Source organism: Littorina saxatilis, linkage group LG4 (assembly GCF_037325665.1).
Source record: "Littorina saxatilis isolate snail1 linkage group LG4, US_GU_Lsax_2.0, whole genome shotgun sequence".
Taxonomy (NCBI): Eukaryota; Metazoa; Mollusca; class Gastropoda; order Littorinimorpha; family Littorinidae; genus Littorina; species Littorina saxatilis.
The window spans coordinates 66,539,869-66,564,419 of record NC_090248.1 but is presented as its reverse complement, the minus strand read 5'-3'; the positions used below and the strand labels follow the sequence as shown (position 1 = coordinate 66,564,419).

The 24,551-nt window shown below is 41.8% G+C and overlaps 2 protein-coding genes across 7 annotated transcripts in view; both read left to right on the top strand.

The window, feature by feature from the left end:
- Window positions 1-152: 152 nt before the first annotated feature.
- On the top strand, window positions 153-23,855 carry LOC138965420 (uncharacterized). Of its 6 annotated transcripts, none has more exons than XM_070337576.1 (8): window positions 153-312; window positions 4,695-4,789; window positions 7,351-7,622; window positions 8,484-8,616; window positions 10,655-10,801; window positions 13,011-13,307; window positions 14,250-14,909; window positions 21,296-23,855. In XM_070337576.1, exons 2-7 carry the CDS (start codon window positions 4,702-4,704, stop codon window positions 14,657-14,659), a joined length of 1,347 nt encoding a protein of 448 aa, XP_070193677.1. In that variant the 5' UTR covers window positions 153-312; window positions 4,695-4,701; the 3' UTR covers window positions 14,660-14,909; window positions 21,296-23,855. The 6 variants fall into 6 exon arrangements, with proteins under 6 accessions (XP_070193677.1, XP_070193676.1, XP_070193674.1 ...); XM_070337575.1 differs by having other exon boundaries at window positions 7,348-7,622; window positions 13,014-13,307; XM_070337573.1 differs by having other exon boundaries at window positions 7,348-7,622.
- A 528-nt stretch (window positions 23,856-24,383) lies between these two features.
- LOC138965690 (annexin A7-like) overlaps window positions 24,384-24,551 on the top strand; it is a 3,462-nt gene continuing 3,294 nt past the window's right edge. The window contains exon 1 of the mRNA XM_070337866.1: window positions 24,384-24,551. This exon is cut by the window's right edge and continues 60 nt beyond it. The gene's annotated coding sequence lies outside the window, so the exon portion shown is untranslated.

Genomic DNA, 24,551 nt, shown 5'->3' with positions numbered 1-24,551 from the left:
TGCCATAAAAAAGAGATAGACAGACTGACCACACAGTAAGGATAAGGGACTTCGATCGACTGGCGCTTTGATATGTAGCTCCAGCACGGACTGACAGAACGAGTCTACTTTCATTTCCACAGACCCTTGCGAGTTATCCCCCTTCAGGAACAATGGCGGCGCTGGCTTTGTCGTGTTTACAAGAGATATGGTTCCATCCGGAAAGAGACGACACTTATCACATAGAGTAAACTACTCGTGTATTGGACAAAAGATGAGCAGAAACTCAATGCTGACAGAATCATATTTTCACTGAGAGTTAAGCGAAGAGCAGTAAGTACATAGAAAGAACACGTAAAGCCGTGTTTACTTTCACAGAACATGGCATTGCTCCAGTTGATTTTGAGTTTGATACAGACAGGTCTGTGAATGTCACACTCACAGATGAGCAAATTCAACAGCAACAGCAATCCGGATTCTTAGAAGTGTTAGCACGGTAAGATTTACCCTATTTGTTGGTGTAAAACGTTGGTAATCTTGAACTTTAGCGTGTTAAATTCATAGCTCATAATTCAGAGGCATTTAAGTCTCCAAATTTGTAGAACCTGCACTTGTAATCATAACAAGTCATGGTAATCTTGAACTTTAGCGTGTTAAATTCATAGCTCATAATTCAGAGGCATTTAAGTCTCCAAATTTGTAGAACCTGCACTTGTAATCATAACAAGTCATTTTAGATCCCTTTGAAGTTATGGAATGAACTCCGATGAACTGTACGAATGCATTTCGTTTACATGGGTCTAAGAAGGAATTATCCGTATGAGCGGACAAGGGAGACAACTCTTTCGTGTAAATGATGTCCCATGATTGACAACGTACGCCATTTTCGGTGCATTTTCGTCGATTGAACAACCAAATTAATTAATTATGCTTAAGTTTGGAGCTCAATCCGTCAATTAATTTCACTACAAATGTTCTTTGGCTTGCTAATGTAACCGAGTGCCAATTTACTTTACCCTTTCTTCCACGGATTAACAGACTAAAAGGCAATGTTGACTACAAAGCCGCATCCGTCAACGTCACGCCCGGACTCCCTCCAACTTCTCACACGCCTGTCTCCTCCACACCAGCCCGCGTCTGGACTGCATGCCTGCCATCCTCTCCCTGTGCGACGGGGTCCCCTAGCCTACACTAATCCTAGCCCTAACAGTAACACCCCCTACCCACCCTCGCACGCAGCGCCAAATGTAACCGAGTGCCAATTTACTTTACCCTTTCTCACCGAGCACAAACACTCAAAGCAACTGACACAAGTTATATTACCAGGTTCTTTTATTCCATAAGATGAAAAGGGGAATGTGTGGGATAACGGGGGTTTACTTTCAAATACAACACTTTCAATGTATTACAACAGGACTAAACAACTCCAAAAAACAATGCTCTCAATTCTTCACTCTAAAACTATATTCTAAATTCTCCCTCTAAAGTTACACTTTAAAAACACACTAAATCCTTCCTCCAAACTACACTCTAAAACTCTACTCTAAATCCTCACTCTCCACTTTAACCCAAAAAAACACAATGAAACTCTAATCTAAAACAAACGAAATCTAAAAAAACAATTCTTAAAAAAAACCAAATCTACAAAAACTCACTGAGCCCCTCTAACAAAAACCAGTCTACGAGAACCAGTCTACGAAAACTAATCTACGAGAACCAGTCTACGAAAACCAGTCTACGAGAACTAATCTACGAGAACCAGTCTACAAAAACCAGTCTACGAGAACTAATCTACGAAATCCCCATCTACGAAAACCTAGCTAGAAAACCCATCTACAAAAACCTAGCTAAAATAACCCACTAAAAAACCCGTCTACGAAAACCCCATCTAAAAAGACCCCGTCGCACACTCCGCCATCCTGCAAACCACAGAATGCACGCCGTAAGCATACGTAAACAACTCAACAATTTCAACTACCACAAACTAACTCTTTGAACAACAAAACACATCATTCCTATCAAATAACATACCTACAATACCGTTCTCTCAAACGGTTTTCTAAAACATTCAATAAACAAAAGTTTTCCCAAACATTCAATAAACGAAACAATCTTCATAAACATTCAAATAAATCCTCCCCCAAGCAGCATACTCTTCTTCTCACTGCTTACCCATTTACAGAAAGAAAATTGTATTAACCTACCAGCAAAAGAATTCCTCACATCCCAAAGGATTTCAGCCTGTGACCAAACATGTCACACCAGGCGTCCAGAAAACACACGCACAAAAATATACGTTGTCTTTCTTCAGAATTCCAAGCAGAAAGAAAGTCTCAGTAGGACCCAGGGCCCAACATTCCGCGTGCCTGCGTCACAAGGTTAACACACTTCGACTCGAGGGGTGTCGAGTACCTTTACTTTCTCTACTTGGTGTTTAACATCACCTTCAACTATTCAACATTACATCGCGGCGGAGAGAAAAAGAGAGATGGAATAAAGTCACCTGTCAATTGTTTCTTGTTCACAAAAACATTAATCACAATTTTACTCCAGAAACTTATACCAAAAAACAATCGTTTTACCTATGCAAATTTAAGAATCGGCTCTTCCGTCAGACCATTCCAATAAAGACAAAACACAGTCTCGGAAACCTTAGTGGATCCCCGATAGTACAGGGGTACCCGAGTTCACAAGTTCAAACGGATGTACACAAGTGCATGTGTACCGTAACTGTCGTCGGTCACAAGCTCACACTTACATGGACTTGTATCAAAAATAAGTAAAGAATGTCACTGGATCTATGAATTTAACACGCTAAAGTTCAAGATTACCAAAACGTTGAAAAATCTAGAAAACATTGAATGGTATTCATATGACATTTTCTGTTAGTGACTGATTATTTATAATACTTTAAAGCTCCAGTCTGTCTCAAATGGTTTACAGAACGATTTAAATCTTCTCATAAAAAAAGCAGTTCTATTACTTCTAACCTTATGGAACATGCTTGCAATAGCATTTAATAGCATTAAATGACACAGTTCGTTTAAATGGCTATTTACCTCGCGTAAACCACAAACCAGTTTTCGTGGTTTATCTTACCCCTGAGCCATTGTGAACCAGTGTGATCCACTTTCCTTTTTTTTCACAGTTTAGTCGTCAGTTTGTGATTTTAATGCGACTTGCGGTATCTGCAATAGCACGTTATTGTGTAACTCTGAATCTAAAACGCAACAAACGGCTGCGAGTCACACAAACTTATTGGCAGCGGTTGGCTTCAAACAAGCAAGCGCTATGCAGAACATTTGTCTGCTACGGAAAAACACGACCTTGCGTGACACGCTTCTGGGCTCCCTTTTTTCAAACTTTTCAAACTTCAAATTGTACTTATCTTGTCTTGATGAAAAAAGAATTCTTGTATGATTTAAGAATGTTTGTAACAAGCTGTCAATTTATTATTGAGATTTTAAAAGTTAGGTCTAGCGCCAAAATGAGGCGTCCGATTTGTTTTATTGTAAATCCGGCTGGCCACGCAAAATTAAATTCTTTGAAAAATGCTCGCTCTTTACGGAGAGCACCTAGGATGTTCTCAAGCGGTGAGTGTTTAAACGAAAGGGTGTTTGTACTGTGTATAAAAGCCTGACAGTGTCTGTGACCAGAAACTGATGGTTTACGGGAAGCTTTACCCATACTCATGGTGGTTTACGCACACTCAGATCATCCGCTGACACCAGGCTACTGAAAGTTCAGCGCTTCAACAGGAAGCAGCACGGAGCAAGAAGCTTCTGTTGTGCTGCACCACCGCTCTGGAACTCTCTTCCCTTCTCTGTCAGACACTGCACCTCTCTCAGCTCTATTATTAAACAACAGTTGAAAACTTTCTTTTTTCACAGAATATTACACCAACCTGGCCTAATGTCTTCTTCATTCCATTTCTGCACATACTCCTCTCCCATAAAGTTGTTATGATTGTTGAGAGTGTTAGCTGTGTATGTTTGTATATATATAGTGTGTATTGCATATATGATTATTGTGTGAACAGTACATGTGGTGATTTGTGTCTGTATGATTAATTTCTTTTATGTAGGTTGTACTTTTAATTTTTCTATTATGTAGATGAACAGCCAATCAGATTGGCAGCTGTGTGGCTGCCATTTTTTCTCGAATAGCAAGCACTTTCAAGGCATGCTAGCTGGGCAAATCCTAGCATCTCTCGCGGCGAGAATTGCCCAAAAAACTCTACTTCCTCACCCCACTCGTCAAATCTCACTTTTAAAAAAAAAACGGTGAACAAAATCAGTTTTTGTCTGTTGTCTTTTTTACATGTTTACAATTTTTGGGGAAAGGTAAAAAAAAGTTACATGGTCAGGTGGAACAAATAGGGTTGGGTGGCAATTTCTAACATTGAATTTATTTCCGTTTTGAGTGGGGGGTGGGGGTCACAATACAGATTTATGGAACCCCCTTTTTAAATAGAAAAGTCTAAGAAAAATCAAGTCTTAAAAGGGAGGTGATTATAGTCATTTATTATTTATAATGAACAGAAAATCGGGGGGAAAAGGTCTTGCGCTAAGGGGATGGAGTCTTCCACAGTTATACTATACAGGTGTGTTATTGATTGGTGTCTTCCACAGTTATACTATACAGGTGTGTTATTGATTGGTGTCTTCCACAGTTATACTGTACAGGTGTGTTATTGATTGGTGTCTTATTTTCAGGTCAAGCATGCAGCAACTCGAACATGAGGTTTGGAAAGTGGGCTTCTTGCTGCTCGTCCATGCAGGTCTCCTTTGCTTTGGACTGGAAGTCAAAAGTAAGTCTCTCTCTCTATATATATATATATATACTAGATGATTACCCGCTTCGCCGGGAAGAAGTAGAGCCGAATACCCGGCCGTCGCCGGGGACCCGGCTTTGCCGGGTGTACGCCGGCATCGCCGGCGCACGAAGGAAGGGAGATCTAAAAATAGTAACGTGCAGTGACCTTCTAAATATAAACGTACAAACGGGAATATCGATTGACGCCAGCGCACGAAGGAAGGGAGATCTAAAAATAGTAACGTGCAGTGAAAAACGAAAATCGGTTCAGCGCTGCGCGCTGAGAGCACGTGTTGAAATATCTCATCGATCAGGTTGTGTCCGGGGTCTCTGTCAATAAGCCCACCAAATTTGAAGCAGATCCATCGAGAACTTTGGCCGTGCATGGCGATCAATCACACACACACACACACACACACACAGACACAAGTCGTATATATATATATATAGAGGTTACAACACGAGTGGTTTTTTATATGGCTTGTATTTCAGTCAAGACCTTGCGGATGAATATCAAGGGACTCACGAGCCTTTTTGTTGTCCTTTCGTCTTACATATCTGAGCTACCAAAATGCACCTGTCAGGTGCCATGACAGGCCACCCACAATGTGGGGACACCTTTTGTTGTCTTTTTGTCTTACATGTCTGGGCTAGCAAAATGCACCTGTCAAGTGTCATGACAGGCCACCCACAATGTGGGGACACTTTTGGCTGGTCCCAAGTGTCATGACAGGCCACCCACAATGTAGGGACACTTTTGGCTGGTCCCAAGTGTCATGACAGGCCACCCACAATGTAGGGACACTTATGGCTGGTCCCAAGTGTCATGACAGACCACACAATGTAGGGACACTTTTGGCTGGTCCCAAGTGTCATGACAGGCCACCCACAATGTGGGGACACTTTTGGCTGGTCCCAAGTGTCATGACAGGCCACCCACAATGTGGGGACACTTTTGGCTGGTCCCAAGTGTCATGACAGGCCACCCACAATGTGGGGACACTTTTGGCTGGTCCCAATTGTCATGACAGGCCACCCACATTGTGGGGACACTTTTGGCTGGTCCCAAGTGTCATGACAGGCCACCCACAATGTGGGGACACTTTTGGCTGGTCCCAAGTGTCATGACAGGCCACCCACAATGTAGGGACACTTTTGGCTGGTCCCAAGTGTCATGACAGGCCACCCACAATGTAGGGACACTTTTGGCTGGTCCCAAGTGTCATGACAGACCACCCACAATGTGTGGACACTTTTGGCTGGTCCCAAGTGTCATGACAGGCCACCCACATTGTGGGGACACTTTTGGCTGGTCCCAAGTGTCATGACAGGCCACACAATGTGGGGACACTGGCTGGTCCCAAGTGTCATGACAGGCCACCCACAATGTGGGGACACTGGCTGGTCCCAAGTGTCATGACAGGCCACCCACAATGTGGGGACACTGGCTGGTCCCAAGTGTCATGACAGGCCACCCACAATGTGGGGACACTGGCTGGTCCCAAGTGTCATGACAGGCCACCCACAATGTAGGGTCACTGGCTGGTCCCAAGTGTCATGACAGGCCACACAATGTGGGGACACTTTTGGCTGGTCCCAAGTGTCATGACAGGCCACCCACAATGTGGGGACACTTTTGGCTGGTCCCAAGTGTCATGACAGGCCACCCACAATGTAGGGACACTGGCTGGTCCCAAGTGTCATGACAGGCCACACAATGTGGGGACACTTTTGGCTGGTCCCAAGTGTCATGACAGGCCACCCACAATGTGGGGACACTTTTGGCTGGTCCCAAGTGTCATAACAGGCCACCCACAATGTGGGGACACTTTTGGCTGGTCCCAAGTGTCATGACAGGCCACCCACAATGTAGGGACACTGGCTGGTCCCAAGTGTCATGACAGGCCACCCACAATGTGGGGACACGTTTGGCTGGTCCCAAGTGTCATGACAGGCCACCCACAATGTAGGGACACTTTTGGCTGGTCCCAAGTGTCATGACAGGCCACCCACAATGTGGGGACACTGGCTGGTCCCAAGTGTCATGACAGGCCACCCACAATGTGGGGACACTGGCTGGTCCCAAGTGTCATGACAGGCCACCCACTATGTAGGGACACTGGCTGGTCCCAAGTGTCATGACAGGCCACCCACAATGTGGGGACACTTTTGGCTGGTCCCAAGTGTCATGACAGGCCACCCACAATGTGGGGACACTTTTGGCTGGTCCCAAGTGTCATGACAGGCCACCCACAATGTGGGGACACTTTTGGCTGGTCCCAAGTGTCATGACAGGCCACCCACAATGTGGGGACACTTTTGGCTGGTCCCAAGTGTGTCCTGGCATTACAGCTAACATAAGTGGTACCTGTAGGTGTCATGAAATAGCCAGTGAGTGAAGATGCACATTGCCAAACATTTGCATTGTTGACACTGGCCATGCATTATTCAAAGGCTATGCAGAACTAATAGTGATACGTCAGTACTGTGCCAAACACAACATGTCAGTTTTGAAAATATTAAAATATTTAACCTTTATTTTCATGTTGACAGCAGTGGTCCTAGACAACAAAGACGTGTGCGGGGACAGCGCTTCAAACAGGGACGACAAGATATACTGGACCTCAGAGAAGACAGCCATCCTTGTGATTGGACGCTCCAGTGATGGGGCAGTTTTTCACGACTGCAGCGTTATTGTTGGAGCAGCGACGCAAGAAAGCAAAATGCTGCGACTCAGCTTCGACGCATTTCACGTGGAGGACTGTCGCGTTGCTTTGTCCATCAACCAGTCAAGTCTCAGCGACTTTCGGGCAGATAACTCACCCATGGTAAAGTTCCTGAGTATTTACAAGACCATTGACTTTGTAGACTATAGAAAATTGATTGTCTTGGTGTAGTAGTTGTCCTGAGTTCTGTTCACGCGCCTAACACGCGTTGTTGAAAGGGGCTCCAGGGATGTGAAAGAATGTGTATGAGTCGCCTTGTGGTGAGATCTGTGCGCATTATTTCTCATATTTTATTTTATTTTAGTTTAGTAAAACATCATACATATTTGAGGTGATTATGGCTTGAAGGAAGTAAACCTTGTAGGAAAGAAAACCTTCAGTTGCCCTTCGGTCTAGTTTTACTTTGTTCAGTGTACTCCTGCTATGAAACTTTAAGGCCTGTTTTTTTGGGTTTTTTTGTTTTGGGGGGGGGGGGGGATGAAGATGGGGGGGGGGGGGGGGGTTGTAGGGGATATGAGTAGGGACTAGTATATAAAAATTTACCTTCACATTTGTTTGTTCATGCATTTTCAAGGCTTTGAAAGGGAAATATAGGCTGAATTATTTTTGTCTAGTTTGAATTCCCAGTGGGCCAATTATGTAGAGGTACCACTGTACCTGCCTATTTTTTTGGGGGGGGGGGGATGAAGGGGAGGGGAGGGGGGGGTAGGGGATATGGGTAGGGATTAGTATTACCTTCACGTCTGTTTGTTCATGCATTTTCAAGGCTTTGAAAAGGAAATATAGGCTGAATTATTTGTTTTTAGCTACCTTACGAGATCTTTGGTAAGCAGGAAATTGTGAGGATATATGTTTACTTAAGATTTGTTAGATTATCAATACCTGCAATTACTTGTGTTTTGCTATTTGATGGAATTGTAAATAAAGTAAGTTTTAATGTGAGAACAATTTGTCTGTTGACAGGCAAGGATAGGCTGCAAACACAGCAACATTAAGCTGCTTCATTCCAAACTCAAACATTTTGTAAAAATCCACGTGCACAAGAGTGACAAATATGCACAGGGGTACAACTTCCGAATCAACATAACAGTCACAGGTAAGAAAGATTTTTTTTCTTTGTCTTTTTTCTTTTTTACATTTAGTCAAGTAATGACTAAATGTTTTAACATAGAGGGGGTAATCGAGACGAGGGTCGTGGTGTGTCTGTGTGTGAGTGTGTGTGTGTAGAGCGATTCAGAGTAAACTACTGGACCGATCTTTATGAAATTTTTCATGAGAGTTCCTAGGTATGATATCCCCAGACGGTTTTTTCATTTTTTCCATAAATGTCTTTGATGATGTCATATCGGGCATTTTGTAAAAGTTGAGGCGGCACTGTCACACCCTCATTTTTCAATAAAATTGATTGAAATTTTGGCAAAGCAATCTTTGACGAAGGCCGGACTTTGGTATTGCATTTCAGCTTGGAGGCTTAAAATTTAATTAATGACTTTGGTCATTAAAAATCTGAAAATTGTAATTAAAATAATTTTTTTATAAAACGATCCAAAATTACATTTATCGTATTCTTTATCATTTTCTGATTCCAAAAACATATAAATATGTTATATTCGGATTAAAAAGAAGCTCTGAAAATCAAAAATATAAAAATTATGATTAAAATTAAATTTCCGAAATCGATTTAAAAACAATTTCATCTTATTCTTTGTCGGTTCCTGATTCCAAAAACATATTGATATGATATGTTTGGATTAAAAACACGTTCAGAGAGTTAAAAAGAATAGAGATATAGAAAAGCGAGCTATCCTCCTCAGCGCAACCGCTTCTGCGCTTTTCTGTATTGTTAATTTCACTGCCTTTGCCACGAGCGGTGGGCAGACGATGCTACGAGTGTACGGTCTTGCGTAAAAAATGCAATGCGTTCAGTTTCATTCTCTGAGTTCGACTGATCTTGACTAAATGTTGTATTTTCGCCTTACGTGACTTGTTCTTTTTTACTGCAAATTTTAGGGTGGTTAATTGTTTATTTGTAAAGGGTCTGGTATTTGTCTATATGGTATTGACTTGCTACCATTCTGTCTTTTTTTTTTTTTTTAACCCAGTCTAGTGTGAACAAAAGTGTGCTTGTTTGTACATGAATGTGCCCTGAAGGTACCCTGTGAATGTTATGTGTAATTTGCAGGTGATTTGAGCTTGTGGGAGGTAGATCAATCTCTTATCGTTGCACTAAAACTTAAACTTAAAATGAAACGCTTTTCCACATCCAGCCTTGTTATTTTGTCAAATGTGTAGCAACGTTCATAGATTTATATATTTGATATAAATTTGTTTGTTTTGTCTGCCTTGTTTTTTCTATATTTTGTTGTTCAAGGAAAGATTCAAGCACCTGTTAAACAACATTCCTAGATCATCCGTATGGATGCAGTTGCTCTTCTTTTTTTTTTCACCTCCCATTCGACACATTCACAACCCCCCTAAGCAGGTCACTCTAAGTGTTTGTTTGTTTGTTTATTTGGTGTTTAACGTCGTAAGTGTGTCACAGTATCTGTCCCCCGTGCCGTAAAAACAATGTGCTTCAGCCATGTGCCTGCACATGGGTATGCGTGTGGAAATGGTTAAAAAATAATTTTAACGGAGAATAACTCACATTTGTTTCTGATATTGCTTCTTCTTTGTGTGTGTGTGTGTGTGTGTGTGTGTGTGTGTGTGTGTGTGTGTGTGTGTGTGTGTGTGAGTGCCTGTGTTTTATGGCATACTACTACAGTGGAACCCCCGTTTTAACACCTCCACACATCGGAGAAAATCAGGTCCTATAAAGGAGGGAGTCTGAAAATGGAGGTCAATTGACACAGGTTATGAATGGAAAATGTGAAAAAGCAAGGTCTTAAAAAGGAGGAAGTCTTAAATTGGGGGGTCTTAAAAAGGGGAGTTCCACTGTACTACTGTTACTAGTAAACAACACACACAAAAAGAAAGAAAAAGAAATGTCTGCAACAAGCAGGTTTTGCTTTGCTGTTCCAACCCCTCTTGTAAGGCAAAAATGCACACACAAGAACAGCTATGTCCGCACATTATATTTCATGTTTCTGGAATGTCCTTGTGAAAGTGTCTGTGTTTTATGACATACATGACAGAAAAAGGAAGACAGAGATCAAATGCCGACCCCTTCAGACCCGTAGCTGAGATGATGAGGTTGGGGGCTGTAAATGACTCATTCAAGTCGCACATTGACCACAAAGTGGGAGAAAGCAATTTGGAAGTTCTTCTTAACCAAACACAGGGTAAACAGAATGCAGGCTTCTCTTTTTATATATACCCTGTTCGGCTGACTGATTCACTGGCTTTAGCATTGTGCTGATTCCTTTGCTGGATTTTTCTAACTTTTACGGGGTTTTTCTTGATTTTTTGAAGACGTTTTGTTTCTGTTGCTGTTTTCTATTCGGCTTCTATTTTTGTGCATGTGTGTCCATTTGGCTTCTTCTTTTTCTTGTTTGAGTTAGTTTCTGATTTTTGGGGAACAATTTTGGTTGAATGCAGACCTGGGAACCCATACGATTTTGCCGTATTTCTTACGCATGATTGTCTAGAATACGATCAGTTGAAAAAAAATACGACAAGAACAATTTCTAGACTACTTTTTTTCATAAGCATATCCAGAAGCCCATGCAGTATTTTGACACATGATTACAGTTTCTGTCAGTAAACATTGAAAGAAGCATTTGTCTTAAATGTATTGGTAAACTTAATCAACGTGCGACTGATGCGTGTGAAGCATGTTTGAAGCATGGATGTTCAAATGCTGTGTGGAGTACGCTCATTTTTCTGAAAATACACCAAGTTTGTTTGAGAATACTCCAAGTGCAAAACAGCGGTTCCCAGGTCTGTGAATGTGTAAGAACGTTTTATTTTGATCAATTTTATTTTACATCTTTTTTTAGTTCTGTTATTTTTGTTTTGTTTCGCGGATTTGTTTCATGAGTGTTTGATTTTTGCTGAACTAATTCTCTTTCTGGCTTTCTACTGTTTGTTGACACACAATATGCACAAACATTTTCTCCCTTCTTTTTTAGCATGGAATAGTGCTTAATTTGTTCATCAAGATGCAGTTAACATTGGCTTGTGATGACTTGCATCTTTGCGTTAACAATGGACATAAGGGACAAATCTCTGTGTCGTGTTTGTTGAATGGTTTTTGCTTAGTTTGTCCAGTATTGGCGTTAACCGGTAATTACTGGTATTTTACCGGTTGAAATGAGAAAATACTGGAACAAAATTGGCTGCCGGTATGACCTACTGGTTGATTTTTAAAACTACCGTGTTTTTTTCGCTGGTAAAACAACAAAATCAGTACTTTGAGTTGGACTCTTTCTGGTTCCAATGACCAGCCTACCGTTTTTTAACTGGACTGTTTGCATCATAAAAGTTTGTGTACCAGTTTGAAAAAATACTAGCACCATACATACCATGTCTTGTTTTTACTGCAGAAGCTAGCTTCTGTTTTAACTTTTTTTCTCCAGCTGTTTGTTACTGTTTCATGTGCTTGTTTTATGAAGAATTGTTCATCATTATTGTAACTGAAAGCAGAATAGACAAATTCTGAAAAATAACTCTGTCTGGTTTGTATGGATTGTGAAAGAGTGAACACCCTTGCTTCTTACTCGGACAAACATTGGAGGGGCCAATCACTAGCGAGAGGTGTGTCGGAAACATGAGCATGTGTGAAATTATTTGTCAACGGAAAAGCAAGAGTATTCACTTTTTCACAGCCCATACACACCTGACAGTTATTTCCAAAAATCGTCTATTAGTTAGTGAAAGAAAGTTATCCTGTGAGGCTGAGTATTTTTAAACAAGGCATAGGGAGTGTAATGCAAATTTATTAATTGAACATTTCTGAATGAGAAGCAGTCCTGTTGGTTAAGCCATTGCCTATCATTTGTTTTCCTCTCTGGACATGTTGTTTGTGGAATATTACCAGATGAGAAAATGCTCGAAACAAAAACCTCAGAATATGTACTTCAGCCAAACTGCCTATAACGACCAAGTGTGGTCACCCTTGGTTGTTACAGACAGGTGGGTGCTATGGGAAGGTGAATTATATAGAAGAAAAACTTGTCTGGGATCCTTCGGATTGGTCGTTGTGGGCAGGTGATTGCATTTGAGAGGTGTTCACAAGGGTAGGTTTGATTGTATTTGATATACCTCGTATGCCAGCAGCCTTTATTTTCCAAACTGAAGGTGATGTAAAACATGCCAAATTGAAGAAATTGTTTATATTGGTGTGTGTGTGTGCACGTGTGCGTTGGAGTGTGCGCATGCGCACGCATGCCTGTGTGCTTGGGATCATATATTGTTACTGTACACCCACTCTGCACGGAGATGAAAACAAACAACAAAAACATCAGCATTTTTTAGCCTAAAGCCATACAGTAACATTAAGCAGTTGACAGCCAAACATTAACAGATACCGTCACTCTCTTTGTTTGTTAGCAGACTCGCTGCCAGAGTCAGGTCCGGCGACGCATGTAGTGGTCATCGTGGGTATAGTGTCCCTGTTCGTGGTGGGCGTTGCTCTTTGGCTGCTGGTCAAGTACCTGCTCCGCCGCACGCAGCGATGGAACGAGCAGTGTGCAGAGCGCAACATGGAGAGAGCCATTCACCTGTACAACAACCAGGAGCCACCTCCCGAGTCGGACTATATGTACACTGCGGTGCCCGGTCGTGAGGTTATGAGCGTCCCTGTTTCTTCCACACGCAGAAACGGTCATGGACATACCAATAAAAGGGGTGAGTGCTGGTCATTGTTTTGTTGTTGTTGTTTATTTAGAGATTTGTTGTCTTCATACCGCGGAACAACCCTTTAAAGACCCAAAAATCTGAGGGATATGCATTTTACTGTTTTGTTAAGTATTGGTCATACGTAACCCATGCCATCCAAATGGGAATACACACCCTGGAATTCCTTCACCAATTCCGTATGAGTTGTGGGTGGACTGTGTAGTTAAAAGTTTATATAATAATAATAACGGGCATTTATAAAGCGCCTTATCAGAAGTTCAAAGCGCGTGACAACAATACATGTATACAAAATTCATACAATCACTGTCAGATTCAAACAACACATCATGCACATCTCACATCCCCAGACTCTATGCTAAGGAACTATCCGTAATGTTGTTGGAACAAGTGAGTTTTCAAATTGGACTTAAAGGATGAAATGGATGGAGAGTGACGTAATTGAAAGGGGAGTGAATTCCATAACTGAGGGCCATAATACAAAAACGTGCGGAAGCCATGAGCCTTGCGTTTAAAGCGACCTTGACAATTTTGTTTGGTTAACATGCTAACAGTTTCAGATGTGGTCAGTAGGAAACTCCTATGGTGTTTAAGGATTACATGAAATCACAAACAAAAACTCAAAAAAGTTTCAGAGATAGAGACTTTAGTGAGTGTCTGGGTCGTACATGACCCAAAAGGACGGGTATTTTAATTGGGACCATTAACAGCTGGATATTTTAGTGTCTCTTTATTAATTGGATTTTATCATGTGTGTTTGTGTGTGTGTGTGTGTGTGTGTGTGTGTGTGTGTGTGTGTGTGTGTGTGTGTGTGTGTGTGTGTGAGTGTGTGTCCATTTTGCTATTGTACATCGCCATGAACTCTGGCGATAAGGGGCGATTAATAAGTGTTCATTATTATTATTATTATTGTTTGTTTTTTTAAATTGTTAGGCACAGGTGGCTCCAGACGTGGAAGAAGCAGATCAGGAGAAATTGCTTTTGTGCACGGGGACGGACACATAGAGACATTCCGCTTGCGAGACTCGGAGCAAGAGAGACACAGAAGGGACTTGAACCCTGTTCAGCCCGCTGCACCACGCAGAGTTGGGGCGATGCCAGCGACCACTGCTGGCAACAGGATCGCAGAGACTGTGGGCAGAGTTGGGGCGGTACCAGCGACTGCTGCTGGCAACAGGAGTGCAGAGATTGTAGGTGACGTTCGTATTGAAGAGGAGGGGGAGATTCTTGGGGAGTGTCCTCCCTCGTACGAGGAAGCTCTCGAGATGCCTACTCCTAACGAAGCGCATTTACCGCTTTACGTGAACCTTAACGACAAGAAAGACGACAATCATGCGACCTGACAATGAAGACTTGAAGTGGTGGGAGGGGCGATTGTGGAAAAAGTGTTCAGCGTCAGTGATTTCTGGTGTTTTGGTCCACAAAACAGTGGTACCTGCGATGAAAGGACACCCTTGCGACCAGCTAAAAGTGTCCCTACATTGCAAGTGTCCTTTCATGACAGGTGTACTTCAGCAAAGTGGCGAAATGAAGGGACAAAAGGAGGTGTCCTTTATTGATGTGTCCTCTCATCTGAGGGGCTTGGCATGGCAGGTACCACAGTGTTTTATTTGTGCACTTTTAATCCTGAGACTGTAAGAGTTGTATCTAGTGGTAGTCACTTGTATTATCTTGGATGTTTTTCTGCAGCTACGCAAAGCTATTTACATGAGTGTTAGGAGTGTGTGTAAAAAGGTCTGTCTATTAGTACATTGTACCAATCAGTACATTGTACCAATACTGATGTTTTGTTATTTGAAACATTAGTTTGATTGCGCAAAGGTCTAAAGAATGTGGAGCGTAAAAGTGATTTTAAAGTTAATCAAGTTAACTGAGATTCAGTATTGAAAAAACACTGGAAGACGATGCTTTGTCCTGATATCTTCTAGCCCCGTGTGTATAAAGACTGAAGCCCCAAGACGATGCTTTGTCCTGATATCTTCTAGCCCCGTGTGTATAAAGACTGAAGCCTCAAGACGATGCTTTGTCCTGATATCTTCTAGCCCCGTGTGTATAAAGACTGAAGCCTCAAGACGATGCTTTGTCGTGATTTTTTCTATCATCATGTGTATAAAGACTGAAGCCCCAAGACGATGCTTTGTCCTGATATCTTCTAGCCCCGTGTGTATAAAGACTGAAGCCTCAAGACGATGCTTTGTCCTGATATCTTCTATCCTCGTGTGTATAAAGACTGAAGCCTCAAGACGATGCTTTGTCGTGATATCTTCTAGCCCCGTGTGTATAAAGACTGAAGCCTCAAGACGATGCTTTGTCGTGATTTTTTCTATCATCATGTGTGTAAAGACTGAAGCCTGACGATGCAGAATCTGGTAGTTCTCACTTGAACCATTCCTCTTGTGTTGTTTTACAAATATGGGAAATATCAAAACCACTGAAGTTCAAATGAGATCTATTGTGTTTTAACTTGTTTTTGTGTAAGTTTTTAGAGGGGTTGGGGGGTGCGGGATAATGACAGGTAAGTGAAGAATCTAGTCATTGGGTGGGTTTTAATTGGTGTATAATTAACTGTGATTGTGCTAAAGGCTTATGTAGAAGTGCTGATGGGATCTGCATCAGGTCCTGTATTGTACACAAGTAGTTGAAATGGTCACAGTCTGCTCAGAAGCTGGGGATCAAGAGAGTAATCAGACCTCCGGTTTTTTTCAGTAAGATGGCTAGGTTTGGCGAGTAAAGCTAGGAAAGAGCATATCGTGGGAAATGCTTGTAAGGGCAAGAAAAGGCCAGCATCTATCTGAGGTGCTTGTAAGGGCAAGAAAAGGCCAGCATCTATCTGAGGTGCTCGTAAGGGCAAGAAAAGGCCAGCATCTATCTGAGGTGCTTGCAAGGGCAAGAAAAGGCCAGCATCTATCTGAGGTGCTTGTAAGGGCAAGAAAAGGCCAGCATCTATCTGAGGTGCTCGTAAGGGCAAGAAAAGGCCAGCATCTATCTGAGGTGCTTGTGAGGGCAAGAAAAGGCCAGCATCTGTCTGAGGTGCTTGTAAGGGCAAGAAAAGGCCAGCATCTATCTGAGGTGCTTGTGAGGACAAGAAAAGGCCAGCATCTATCTGAGGTGCTTGTAAGGGCAAGAAAAGGCCAGCATCTATCTGAGGTGCTTGTGAGGGCAAGAAAAGGCCAGCATCTATCTGAGGTGCTTGTGAGGGCAAGAAAAGGCCAGCATCTATCTGAGGTGCTTGTAAGGGCAAAAAAAGGCCAGCATCTATCTGAGGTGCTTGTGAGGGCAAGAAAAGGCCAGCATCTATCTGAGGTGCTTGTGAGGACAAGAAAAGGCCAGCATCTATCTGAGGTGCTCGTAAGGACAAAAAAAGGCCAGCATCTATCTGAGGTGCTTGTGAGGGCAAGAAAAGGCCAGCATCTATCTGAGGTGCTTGCAAGGGCAAGAAAAGGCCAGCATCTATCTGAGGTGCTTGTAAGGGCAAGAAAAGGCCAGCATCTATCTGAGGTGCTTGTTAGGGGAAGAAAAGGCCAGCATCTGTCTGAGGTGCTCGTAAGGGCAAGAAAAGGCCAGCATCTATCTGAGGTGCTCGTAAGGGCAAGAAAAGGCCAGCATCTACCTGAGGTGCTTGTTAGGGCAAGAAAAGGCCAGCATCTATCTGAGGTGCTTGTGAGGGCAAGAAAAGGCCAGCATCTATCTGAGGTGCTCGTAAGGGCAAGAAAAGGCCAGCATCTATCTGAGGTGCTCGTAAGGGCAAGAAAAGGCCAGCATCTATCTGAGGTGCTCGTAAGGGCAAGAAAAGGCCAGCATCTATCTGAGGTGCTCGTAAGGGCAAGAAAAGGCCAGCATCTATCTGAGGTGCTCGTAAGGGCAAGAAAAGGCCAGCATCTATCTGAGGTGCTCGTAAGGGCAAGAAAAGGCCAGCATCTATCTGAGGTGCTTGTGAGGGCAAGAAAAGGCCAGCATCTGTCTGAGGTGCTTGTGAGGGCAAGAAAAGGCCAGCATCTATCTGAGGTGCTTGTAAGGGCAAGAAAAGGCCAGCATCTATCTGAGGTGCTTGCAAGGGCAAGAAAAGGCCAGCATCTATCTGAGGTGCTCATAAGGGCAAGAAAAGGCCAGCATCTATCTGAGGTGCTCGTAAGGGCAAGAAAAGGCCAGCATCTATCTGAGGTGCTTGTAAGGACAAGAAAAGGCCAGCATCTATCTGAGGTGCTTGTTAGGGCAAGAAAAGGCCAGCATCTATCTGAGGTGCTCGTAAGGGCAAGAAAAGGCCAGCATCTATCTGAGGTGCTCGTAAGGGCAAGAAAAGGCCAGCATCTATCTGAGGTGCTTGTAAGGCCAAGAAAAGGCCAGCATCTATCTGAGGTGCTCGTAAGGGCAAGAAAAGGCCAGCATCTATCTGAGGTGCTCGTAAGGGCAAGAAAAGGCCAGCATCTATCTGAGGTGCTTGTAAGGGCAAGAAAAGGCCAGCATCTATCTGAGGTACTTGCATGAGAGAAAGCATGTCAGCTACACAGCTTCAAAACCGACTGGCTGTTCAACAATGACTTTTGATGTCTACCAGTCGTATTTATTTTTTGCTAAGATAGCACTGAAGAGTATCATGGGTGCTCTTACCTATTTGCCCTGCAAGCGACTAGCTTTTTGGCTTTGCTTGCCAAAGAGAAACGGCATTGAATAAAGGTGTGAATACAAGAACTTTCTGCTAATGAAATCCATGGAAGCATCCTCGTCATTCTGAGTTGATATTGTTAATATTTAGTTACTCAAAACCTAAACTGCCATGTTTATCAGTGTATTTGATTAATATACACAAGTTTTACGTGGTTTCGATTACTCTTCATTGTTCTTGTTCCTCTGTCTATAGATTTGTCTTTCCTTGACAGCTTTATCTGAATTCCAATGAAATGTTTTGTGAGCAAAGTGTTGAAATTACCTGTTCGTTTTGAATGACAGTCACTGAATCAAAGACATTTTTGGAATGTTATATTCCTAATGCTTCCATGATCATTGTGTACACATAACAAATCAAAGTTGCTCTGGCGCCAGAGGTTTGAGCAGCGATAATTTCCCTACCCCCCGCGGGTTAGGGGGAAGAATTTACCCGATGCTCCCCAGCATGTCGTAAGAGGCGACTAACGGATTCTGTTTCTCCTTTTACCCTTGTTAAGTGTTTCTTGTATAGAATATCATCTGAGTGATCGACAAGAAGAAGAAGAAGTATAGAATATAGTCAATGTTTGTAAAGATTTTAGTCAAGCAGTATGTAAGAAATGTTAAGTCCTTTGTACTGGAAACTTGCATTCTCCCTGTAAGGTAATATATTGTACTACGTTGCAAGCCCCTGGAGCAATTTTTTGATTAGTGCTTTTGTGAACAAGAAACAATTAACAAGTGGCTCTATCCCATCTCCCCCCTTTTCCCCGTCGGGATATAACCTCCGTGGTTGAAAACGACGTAAAACACCAAATAAAGAAAAGAAAGATAATTTCCCTGGAGAAAACATGTCCTGGATTGTTCACCGGGACCATTGCCATTGTTGAAATAGCTATTTATCACCCTCACCGGTGGCAGTGGCCAATTAGGAACTTGTTTTGATTATACGCTTCCATCCACTGCCATTGTTTCCATATTGTGTATTTCTTGCTTGTTTTTCCTGGAGTGTGTCTGTAGATAGAGACCTAATTCGTCCACCACAGGAGTTGTGGCTGCACTGTTCTTGCCATGTGTTTTGCGGTTGTGTTGGGTACAACAGATAAGGGGCCGGTGCACACTCTAATGCCAGTGCTCCTTGTTTGTGCCTTCATCATGGGTTTGCCAAAAGACAAGTTGTGACGGGGTATACAGTTAAACCCCTTTTTAAGACCCCCCATTCCCCCCAGCCCAACCCCCCTTTTTAAGACCCCCCAGCCCCCCCCCCCCCCCCCCCCCCCCCCAACCCCCCTTTTCATGACCTTGCTTTCATCAATGTTCTCTTTATAGTCTCTGTACATTTACCAGTGTTTTAACACTTTCTACCCCACCTATGTTGACCAAGGTTTTTTTTAGCCGAGATCTGCTGTGCTGCAGCAGGTCACTCAGAATTGTAGTACATGTAGCTGTGTAGAAACTGTGTATCAACACGCTGGAATGCAGGCATTAGATGGACGTTACAGGAAGCGACTGAAGCTAACAGTCTGAGCGGATATATCCGTACCTGGTCAGATAGAGCCATATGAGTGGGTACGGATATATCCGTACCTGGGAGACAATGAGTTAAGACGTGATATTCTGACATTTTTGGGTGGTCTATAAAGAGTGTTACATTTACCACTGCAGTGTGCTTGCCAGACTCAGATGACACAAGATCTACCTTTCAAAAATATTGGATGGTCGACAGGCCAGGGGTCAGACCAATGCATCAGATTAAAAAGTATGCATAGTTGACTGAAGACCAAGGCCTCAGAACCACACTGCCGCTGTATATAAATCTGATTCTACCACCCATATGAGTGATGAGTGTTATCACATTGAGGCATAACATAAGATCATGACTTATACTGCTCAAAGGTTTCATATTAACATTTCTTAGTAGTTTTGTACAAGAAAAATGCAAGCCCTTCTTGTTCTGCATTTCTTCTTCTTCTGTGTTCCCAGTGTTCTGCATTTAATAAGTGGCTAACTCATCAAGTCTGTGTTTTGTGTTACTCTTGTGTTACTCTTTTTCAGCAGCAGTTTAATGAAACATTATGAGTGATGATATGGATCAGAGTAGAAATAGGGCTTCTCCTTTGAGTGAGTTCAATATGCGTAGCACATGGTAAGACTATGTCAAATTATATGCATGTGCAGTGTTGCAGAACACATTTTTGTATTGATTAGTTTGTTTGATTTAATTTTCATCAAGTCATATACATGTACTTTACATGAAAGTTCAGATAATTCAAAATGTGTTTTTGTGTGTGTTGTTTTTGTAAAGACCAATGTGACATGTTCTTGTCAGTGGTAGTAGATAATAAGGACATGCATGAGGGAAACACGAACAAGTACATTTTTGTTTTATGTGTATGTTAGTTTTCTGTTTCTTTTTAATGTGAAACTACCCCCCACGGGTTAGGGGGAAGAATTTACCCGATGCTCCCCAGCATGTCGTACGAGGGGACTAACGGATTCTGTTTCTCCTTTTACCCTTGTTAAATGTTTCTTGTATAGACTATAGTCAATGTTTGTAAAGATTTTAGTCAAGCAGTATGTAAGAAATGTTAAGTCCTTTGTACTGGAAACTTGCATTCTCCCAGTAATGTCATATATTGTACTACGTTGCAAGCCCCTGGAGCAATTTTTTGATTAGTGCTTTTGTGAACAAGAAACAATTAACAAGTGGCTCTATCCCATCCCCCACACCCCCCCCCCCCCCCCCCTTTTCCCGTCGCGATATAACCTTGAACGGTTGAAAACGACGTTAAACACCAAATAAAGAAAGAAATGTGAAACTAATGGGGAATGTTTTCTTTTTTACTCGCCTGATCTCAAAGTCATACAGGGTATTGTTTTCTCACAGTAACAAAATTGCAATCATGTGGGCATTAGAGATGCTTGTATGTGATGACACACATTAAGTTGCTTTTGTGCAAAAAGTGATTTACAACAACAAAATTGCTAGAGTATGTGTGTGTGTTTTTTGTGTTTGTTTTGTTTTGCTTTCTGTTGTTGGGTGTGTGTTTTGGGTGTGGTTTTTTTTCCACTCGTGTGGGGGGGGTGTGGGGGGGAGGTAGTCGCTTTACACATATATTCATGAAGAGGAAGGGTAATTTCCATCTTGTGTACATATATCTTGCCAATCAGGATGATAGATATGTTGAATGCTTCTACAGGGGGTACGAGCATTCTTCTAGTTTGACACATACCAAAAATCTGCATCCTTGTTGCCATCTGTGCATAGTGCGATTATTTTTCTGAAAATTAATTTCTTATCTGACACTTTTTTCACATCTGCATACTTATTTCAGCAACAAACAAACATCTCAGTCTGCACAGGAAGCAGCCAGGTTGTTGACTGTTGGTGACCGCCCCAGTGGAGAGATGCTGTGACTTGTGACCGCCCCAGTGGAGAGATGCTGTGATCCCAAGTAAAAAGCTGTACAGATCTGTCGTGGTTTACATGATTGTTTACATTGCTATCTTGGAATAGAACATCCAGATGGCTTCTGTTAAAACCTGGTTCATAATGTGTCCTCCACTTCACAGCTATATTGTTTATTTTTTGTGTGCGTTCACATTACAGGAACTGTGAATATAGATTTTCTTCACATTACAGGAACTGTGAAATATAAATTGTGTTCACATTACAGAAACTGTAAAAATAGCTTTTATGCTGTAACAGTGGTACCTGGGAGGTCAGGTCCCTCCAGCGAGAGGACACCTTTCATCAGAGGACAACTTCTGTTGTGCCTTTGTCTACCAACTTTACCAGAATATACATGTCATGAGAGGATACCTGCACAGTGTTGTTCCCAGGCCTCGGTCATTGATGCACATTATTTTGATCTGATACATTGGTCTGACCTCTGGCCGGTTGAACATCCGATAGTTTTGACATGTAGGAGGTCATTCAATTTTCCTCCCAAGCGGACAAAGCCAAGACCTTAGATACATACAGTGGAACCCCCCTTTTAAGACCCCCCAATTTAAGACTTCCTCCCTTTTAAGATCTTATCTTTTCGAATATTTGTTCATAAGCCCTGTAAATTTACCCCCATTTTAAGACTCCCTCCTTTTTAAGACCTTATTTTCTCAGATTTGTGGAGGTCTTAAAAAGGTGGTTCCACTGTACTTTCAATTCAATTGACCTCTTGTGGTCTGAGATTGGGAACAACACTGCGTGCAGTGTAGTGACAGTTTTGTCTGGTCCAAAGGGTGTTCCTTCGTCGCAGGTATTACTGTACACACAAGCATTGACCAAGGATCCTGTTTTGTAAATAGCCATTGACTACTCTATGAAATATGTCGTGTACACAAATCATTAGCTCAATTTTTCATGATTTTGTACACTGCCAATCTGTAAATGTTTGTGTACATAACAAGGTGATGCATGAACAGTTTTTGTTCTTTTCTTTTTTATCATGAATCAGATTTATGAATTGAATAGTTTAGTGACAGCTTTAAGTATAAATGTGTTGACGTGGCTTTCTTTGGTCAAACTAAATACTTTATTTTCATGTTTGCTCTTAAGATAACTTCCTGTACTTGATGATATTTGAAATATACCCAGTCTGTTTAGATTTGCCAACTATAATCTTTACTTATGCTTCCAAACTGAAAGGATCCTCTGAATGTCAAGTCGCTATTTTTTGTCAATGTTTCTCGCCTCTTTTGAAACATTTGAAGCTTGTATTTCCTTTGATCCCTAAAGGAACCACGTTCTGTTTAACTTTTGAGAGAAAAAAAAGGATTATTTATTTTTTCATTGACATGCATGCTGTGATTCACACAAATATGCTCTGCAAGCATAATTAAATCAGTATCAACAGTTGATCTGAGTCCCCCCGCGGGTTAGGGGGAAGAATTTACCCGATGCTCCCCAGCATGTCGTAAGAGGCGACTAACGGATTCTGTTTCTCCTTTTACCCTTGTTAAGTGTTTCTTGTATAGAATATAGTCAATTTTTGTAAAGATTTTAGTCAAGCAGTATGTAAGAAATGTTAAGTCCTTTGTACTGGAAACTTGCATTCTCCCAGTAAGGTAATATATTGTACTACGTTGCAAGCCCCTGGAGCAAATTTTTGATTAGTGCTTTTGTGAACAAGAAACAATTGACAAGTGGCTCTATCCCCTCTCCCCCCTTTCCCCGTCGCGATATAACCTTCGTGATTGAAAACGACGTTAAACACCAAATAAAGAAATAAAGAAAGTTGATCTGAGCATAAGAGTGCTGGTATTGTCAGTATTTATTATTGCAATGCTTCTTTGATAGGTAATAAGATTCAACACTGTGATGACAACTATGAAACAAATGCTGTGTGAAAAAAACAAAAAAAGTAAGCCTCCTTCGTCTACTCCTTTTTAATCTTTTTGTAAAACTTTATTTACAAGATTTATTAGATAAACAAAGATCTCACCAAAGGTGACAAGCATCAGTGTTCAGTGACTTAAATCGGTGCTTCATGGTTGTGATGTAATCCACTGACCGTTTTTCTTCATCTTTTTGATTTTTACTTTTATGCTCATTAGTGCCCCAGTTTACGAATGAACTCATGCAAGTCGTTTTCTTTCATTCCTATGCATGCCTCTTTGTGATTCCTCTACCTACTCCTCCTCCCCTCCCCCCCCCCCCCCCCTCCCAAATAATACATTTTTTGCCTGGGGACATTCTCAAATGAAAGAGTGTGTCTGTGTCTGTGTGTGTGTGTGTTTGACATCATTTTCACTGTTTGATGTACATTACCAGCTTATAGAATGAAAAGCATTGTACAAGTATTGAACAGCTTTTATTTTCATTGTCAACCTCATGTTGTTGTTTTTATTTCTGTTTTAAGCGTTCAGATTGAAGTAAACTTTTTCTGCAAAGTACTCACCTCAGTGGTTTTGATTCTTCGATTACATTTGTTTTGAATGGGTGTACGTATGTGTCCCTCTGAGTGTGTGTGTGTGTGTGTGTGTCCGTGCCTCTGCGTGGTGTGTGTGCCTTTTGATGTGTGTGTGTGTGTGTGTGTAGTCATTCTAGATGATGTTTAGTTCACAATGAGATTCCAATCAAATTAACTTACATTATAATACCTCAAACTGGACAAGTGATAGTGGTGGTGCATAATATAATAAACAAATTACTGAAACATTGAGCATTTTCATTCATGCATACATACAAATAAATATATTTATTAATTATGTGTTTAAGTAAACAAAGCATCCTTCCAGTGAACGGACAATACATACCTGGGTAAGCAGGCAATGTGTTGCTTGAAAATGTGATCCTACCATAGATATGTGTAGACTACGCATCTTTGCTATTACACGAACATATTTACGGAATTCGTCTGCTACACCGGGTGTTTTCACAAGAGTAGCTTCCCTTGTTACTTTCGTTGTTTACTTCCGGATTAATTTCACGAAAGTAAAACGAAATAGATTGAGCAATGACACTACTGTGTGTGTTAAACAAAGAAGGTTGACATCGGTTAAGACTGCTGACCGATCACTGTGCCTGTAGACAGTATTAACATTTTCGTTTTAGTGAAATAAAGTGTGTTTGGGTGCCCTGTTTAAATT

Coding starts and splice junctions, on each gene's coding strand:
- LOC138965420 (XM_070337573.1), top strand. CDS start 4,702: ATGCAGCAACTCGAACATGAGGTTTGGAAAGTGGGCTTCTTGCTGCTC. Junction 10,802..13,010: donor TCTTCTTAACCAAACACAGG/GTAAACAGAATG, acceptor TTTGTTTGTTAG/CAGACTCGCTGCCAGAGTCA. Junction 13,308..14,249: donor TGGACATACCAATAAAAGGG/GTGAGTGCTGGT, acceptor TTAAATTGTTAG/GCACAGGTGGCTCCAGACGT.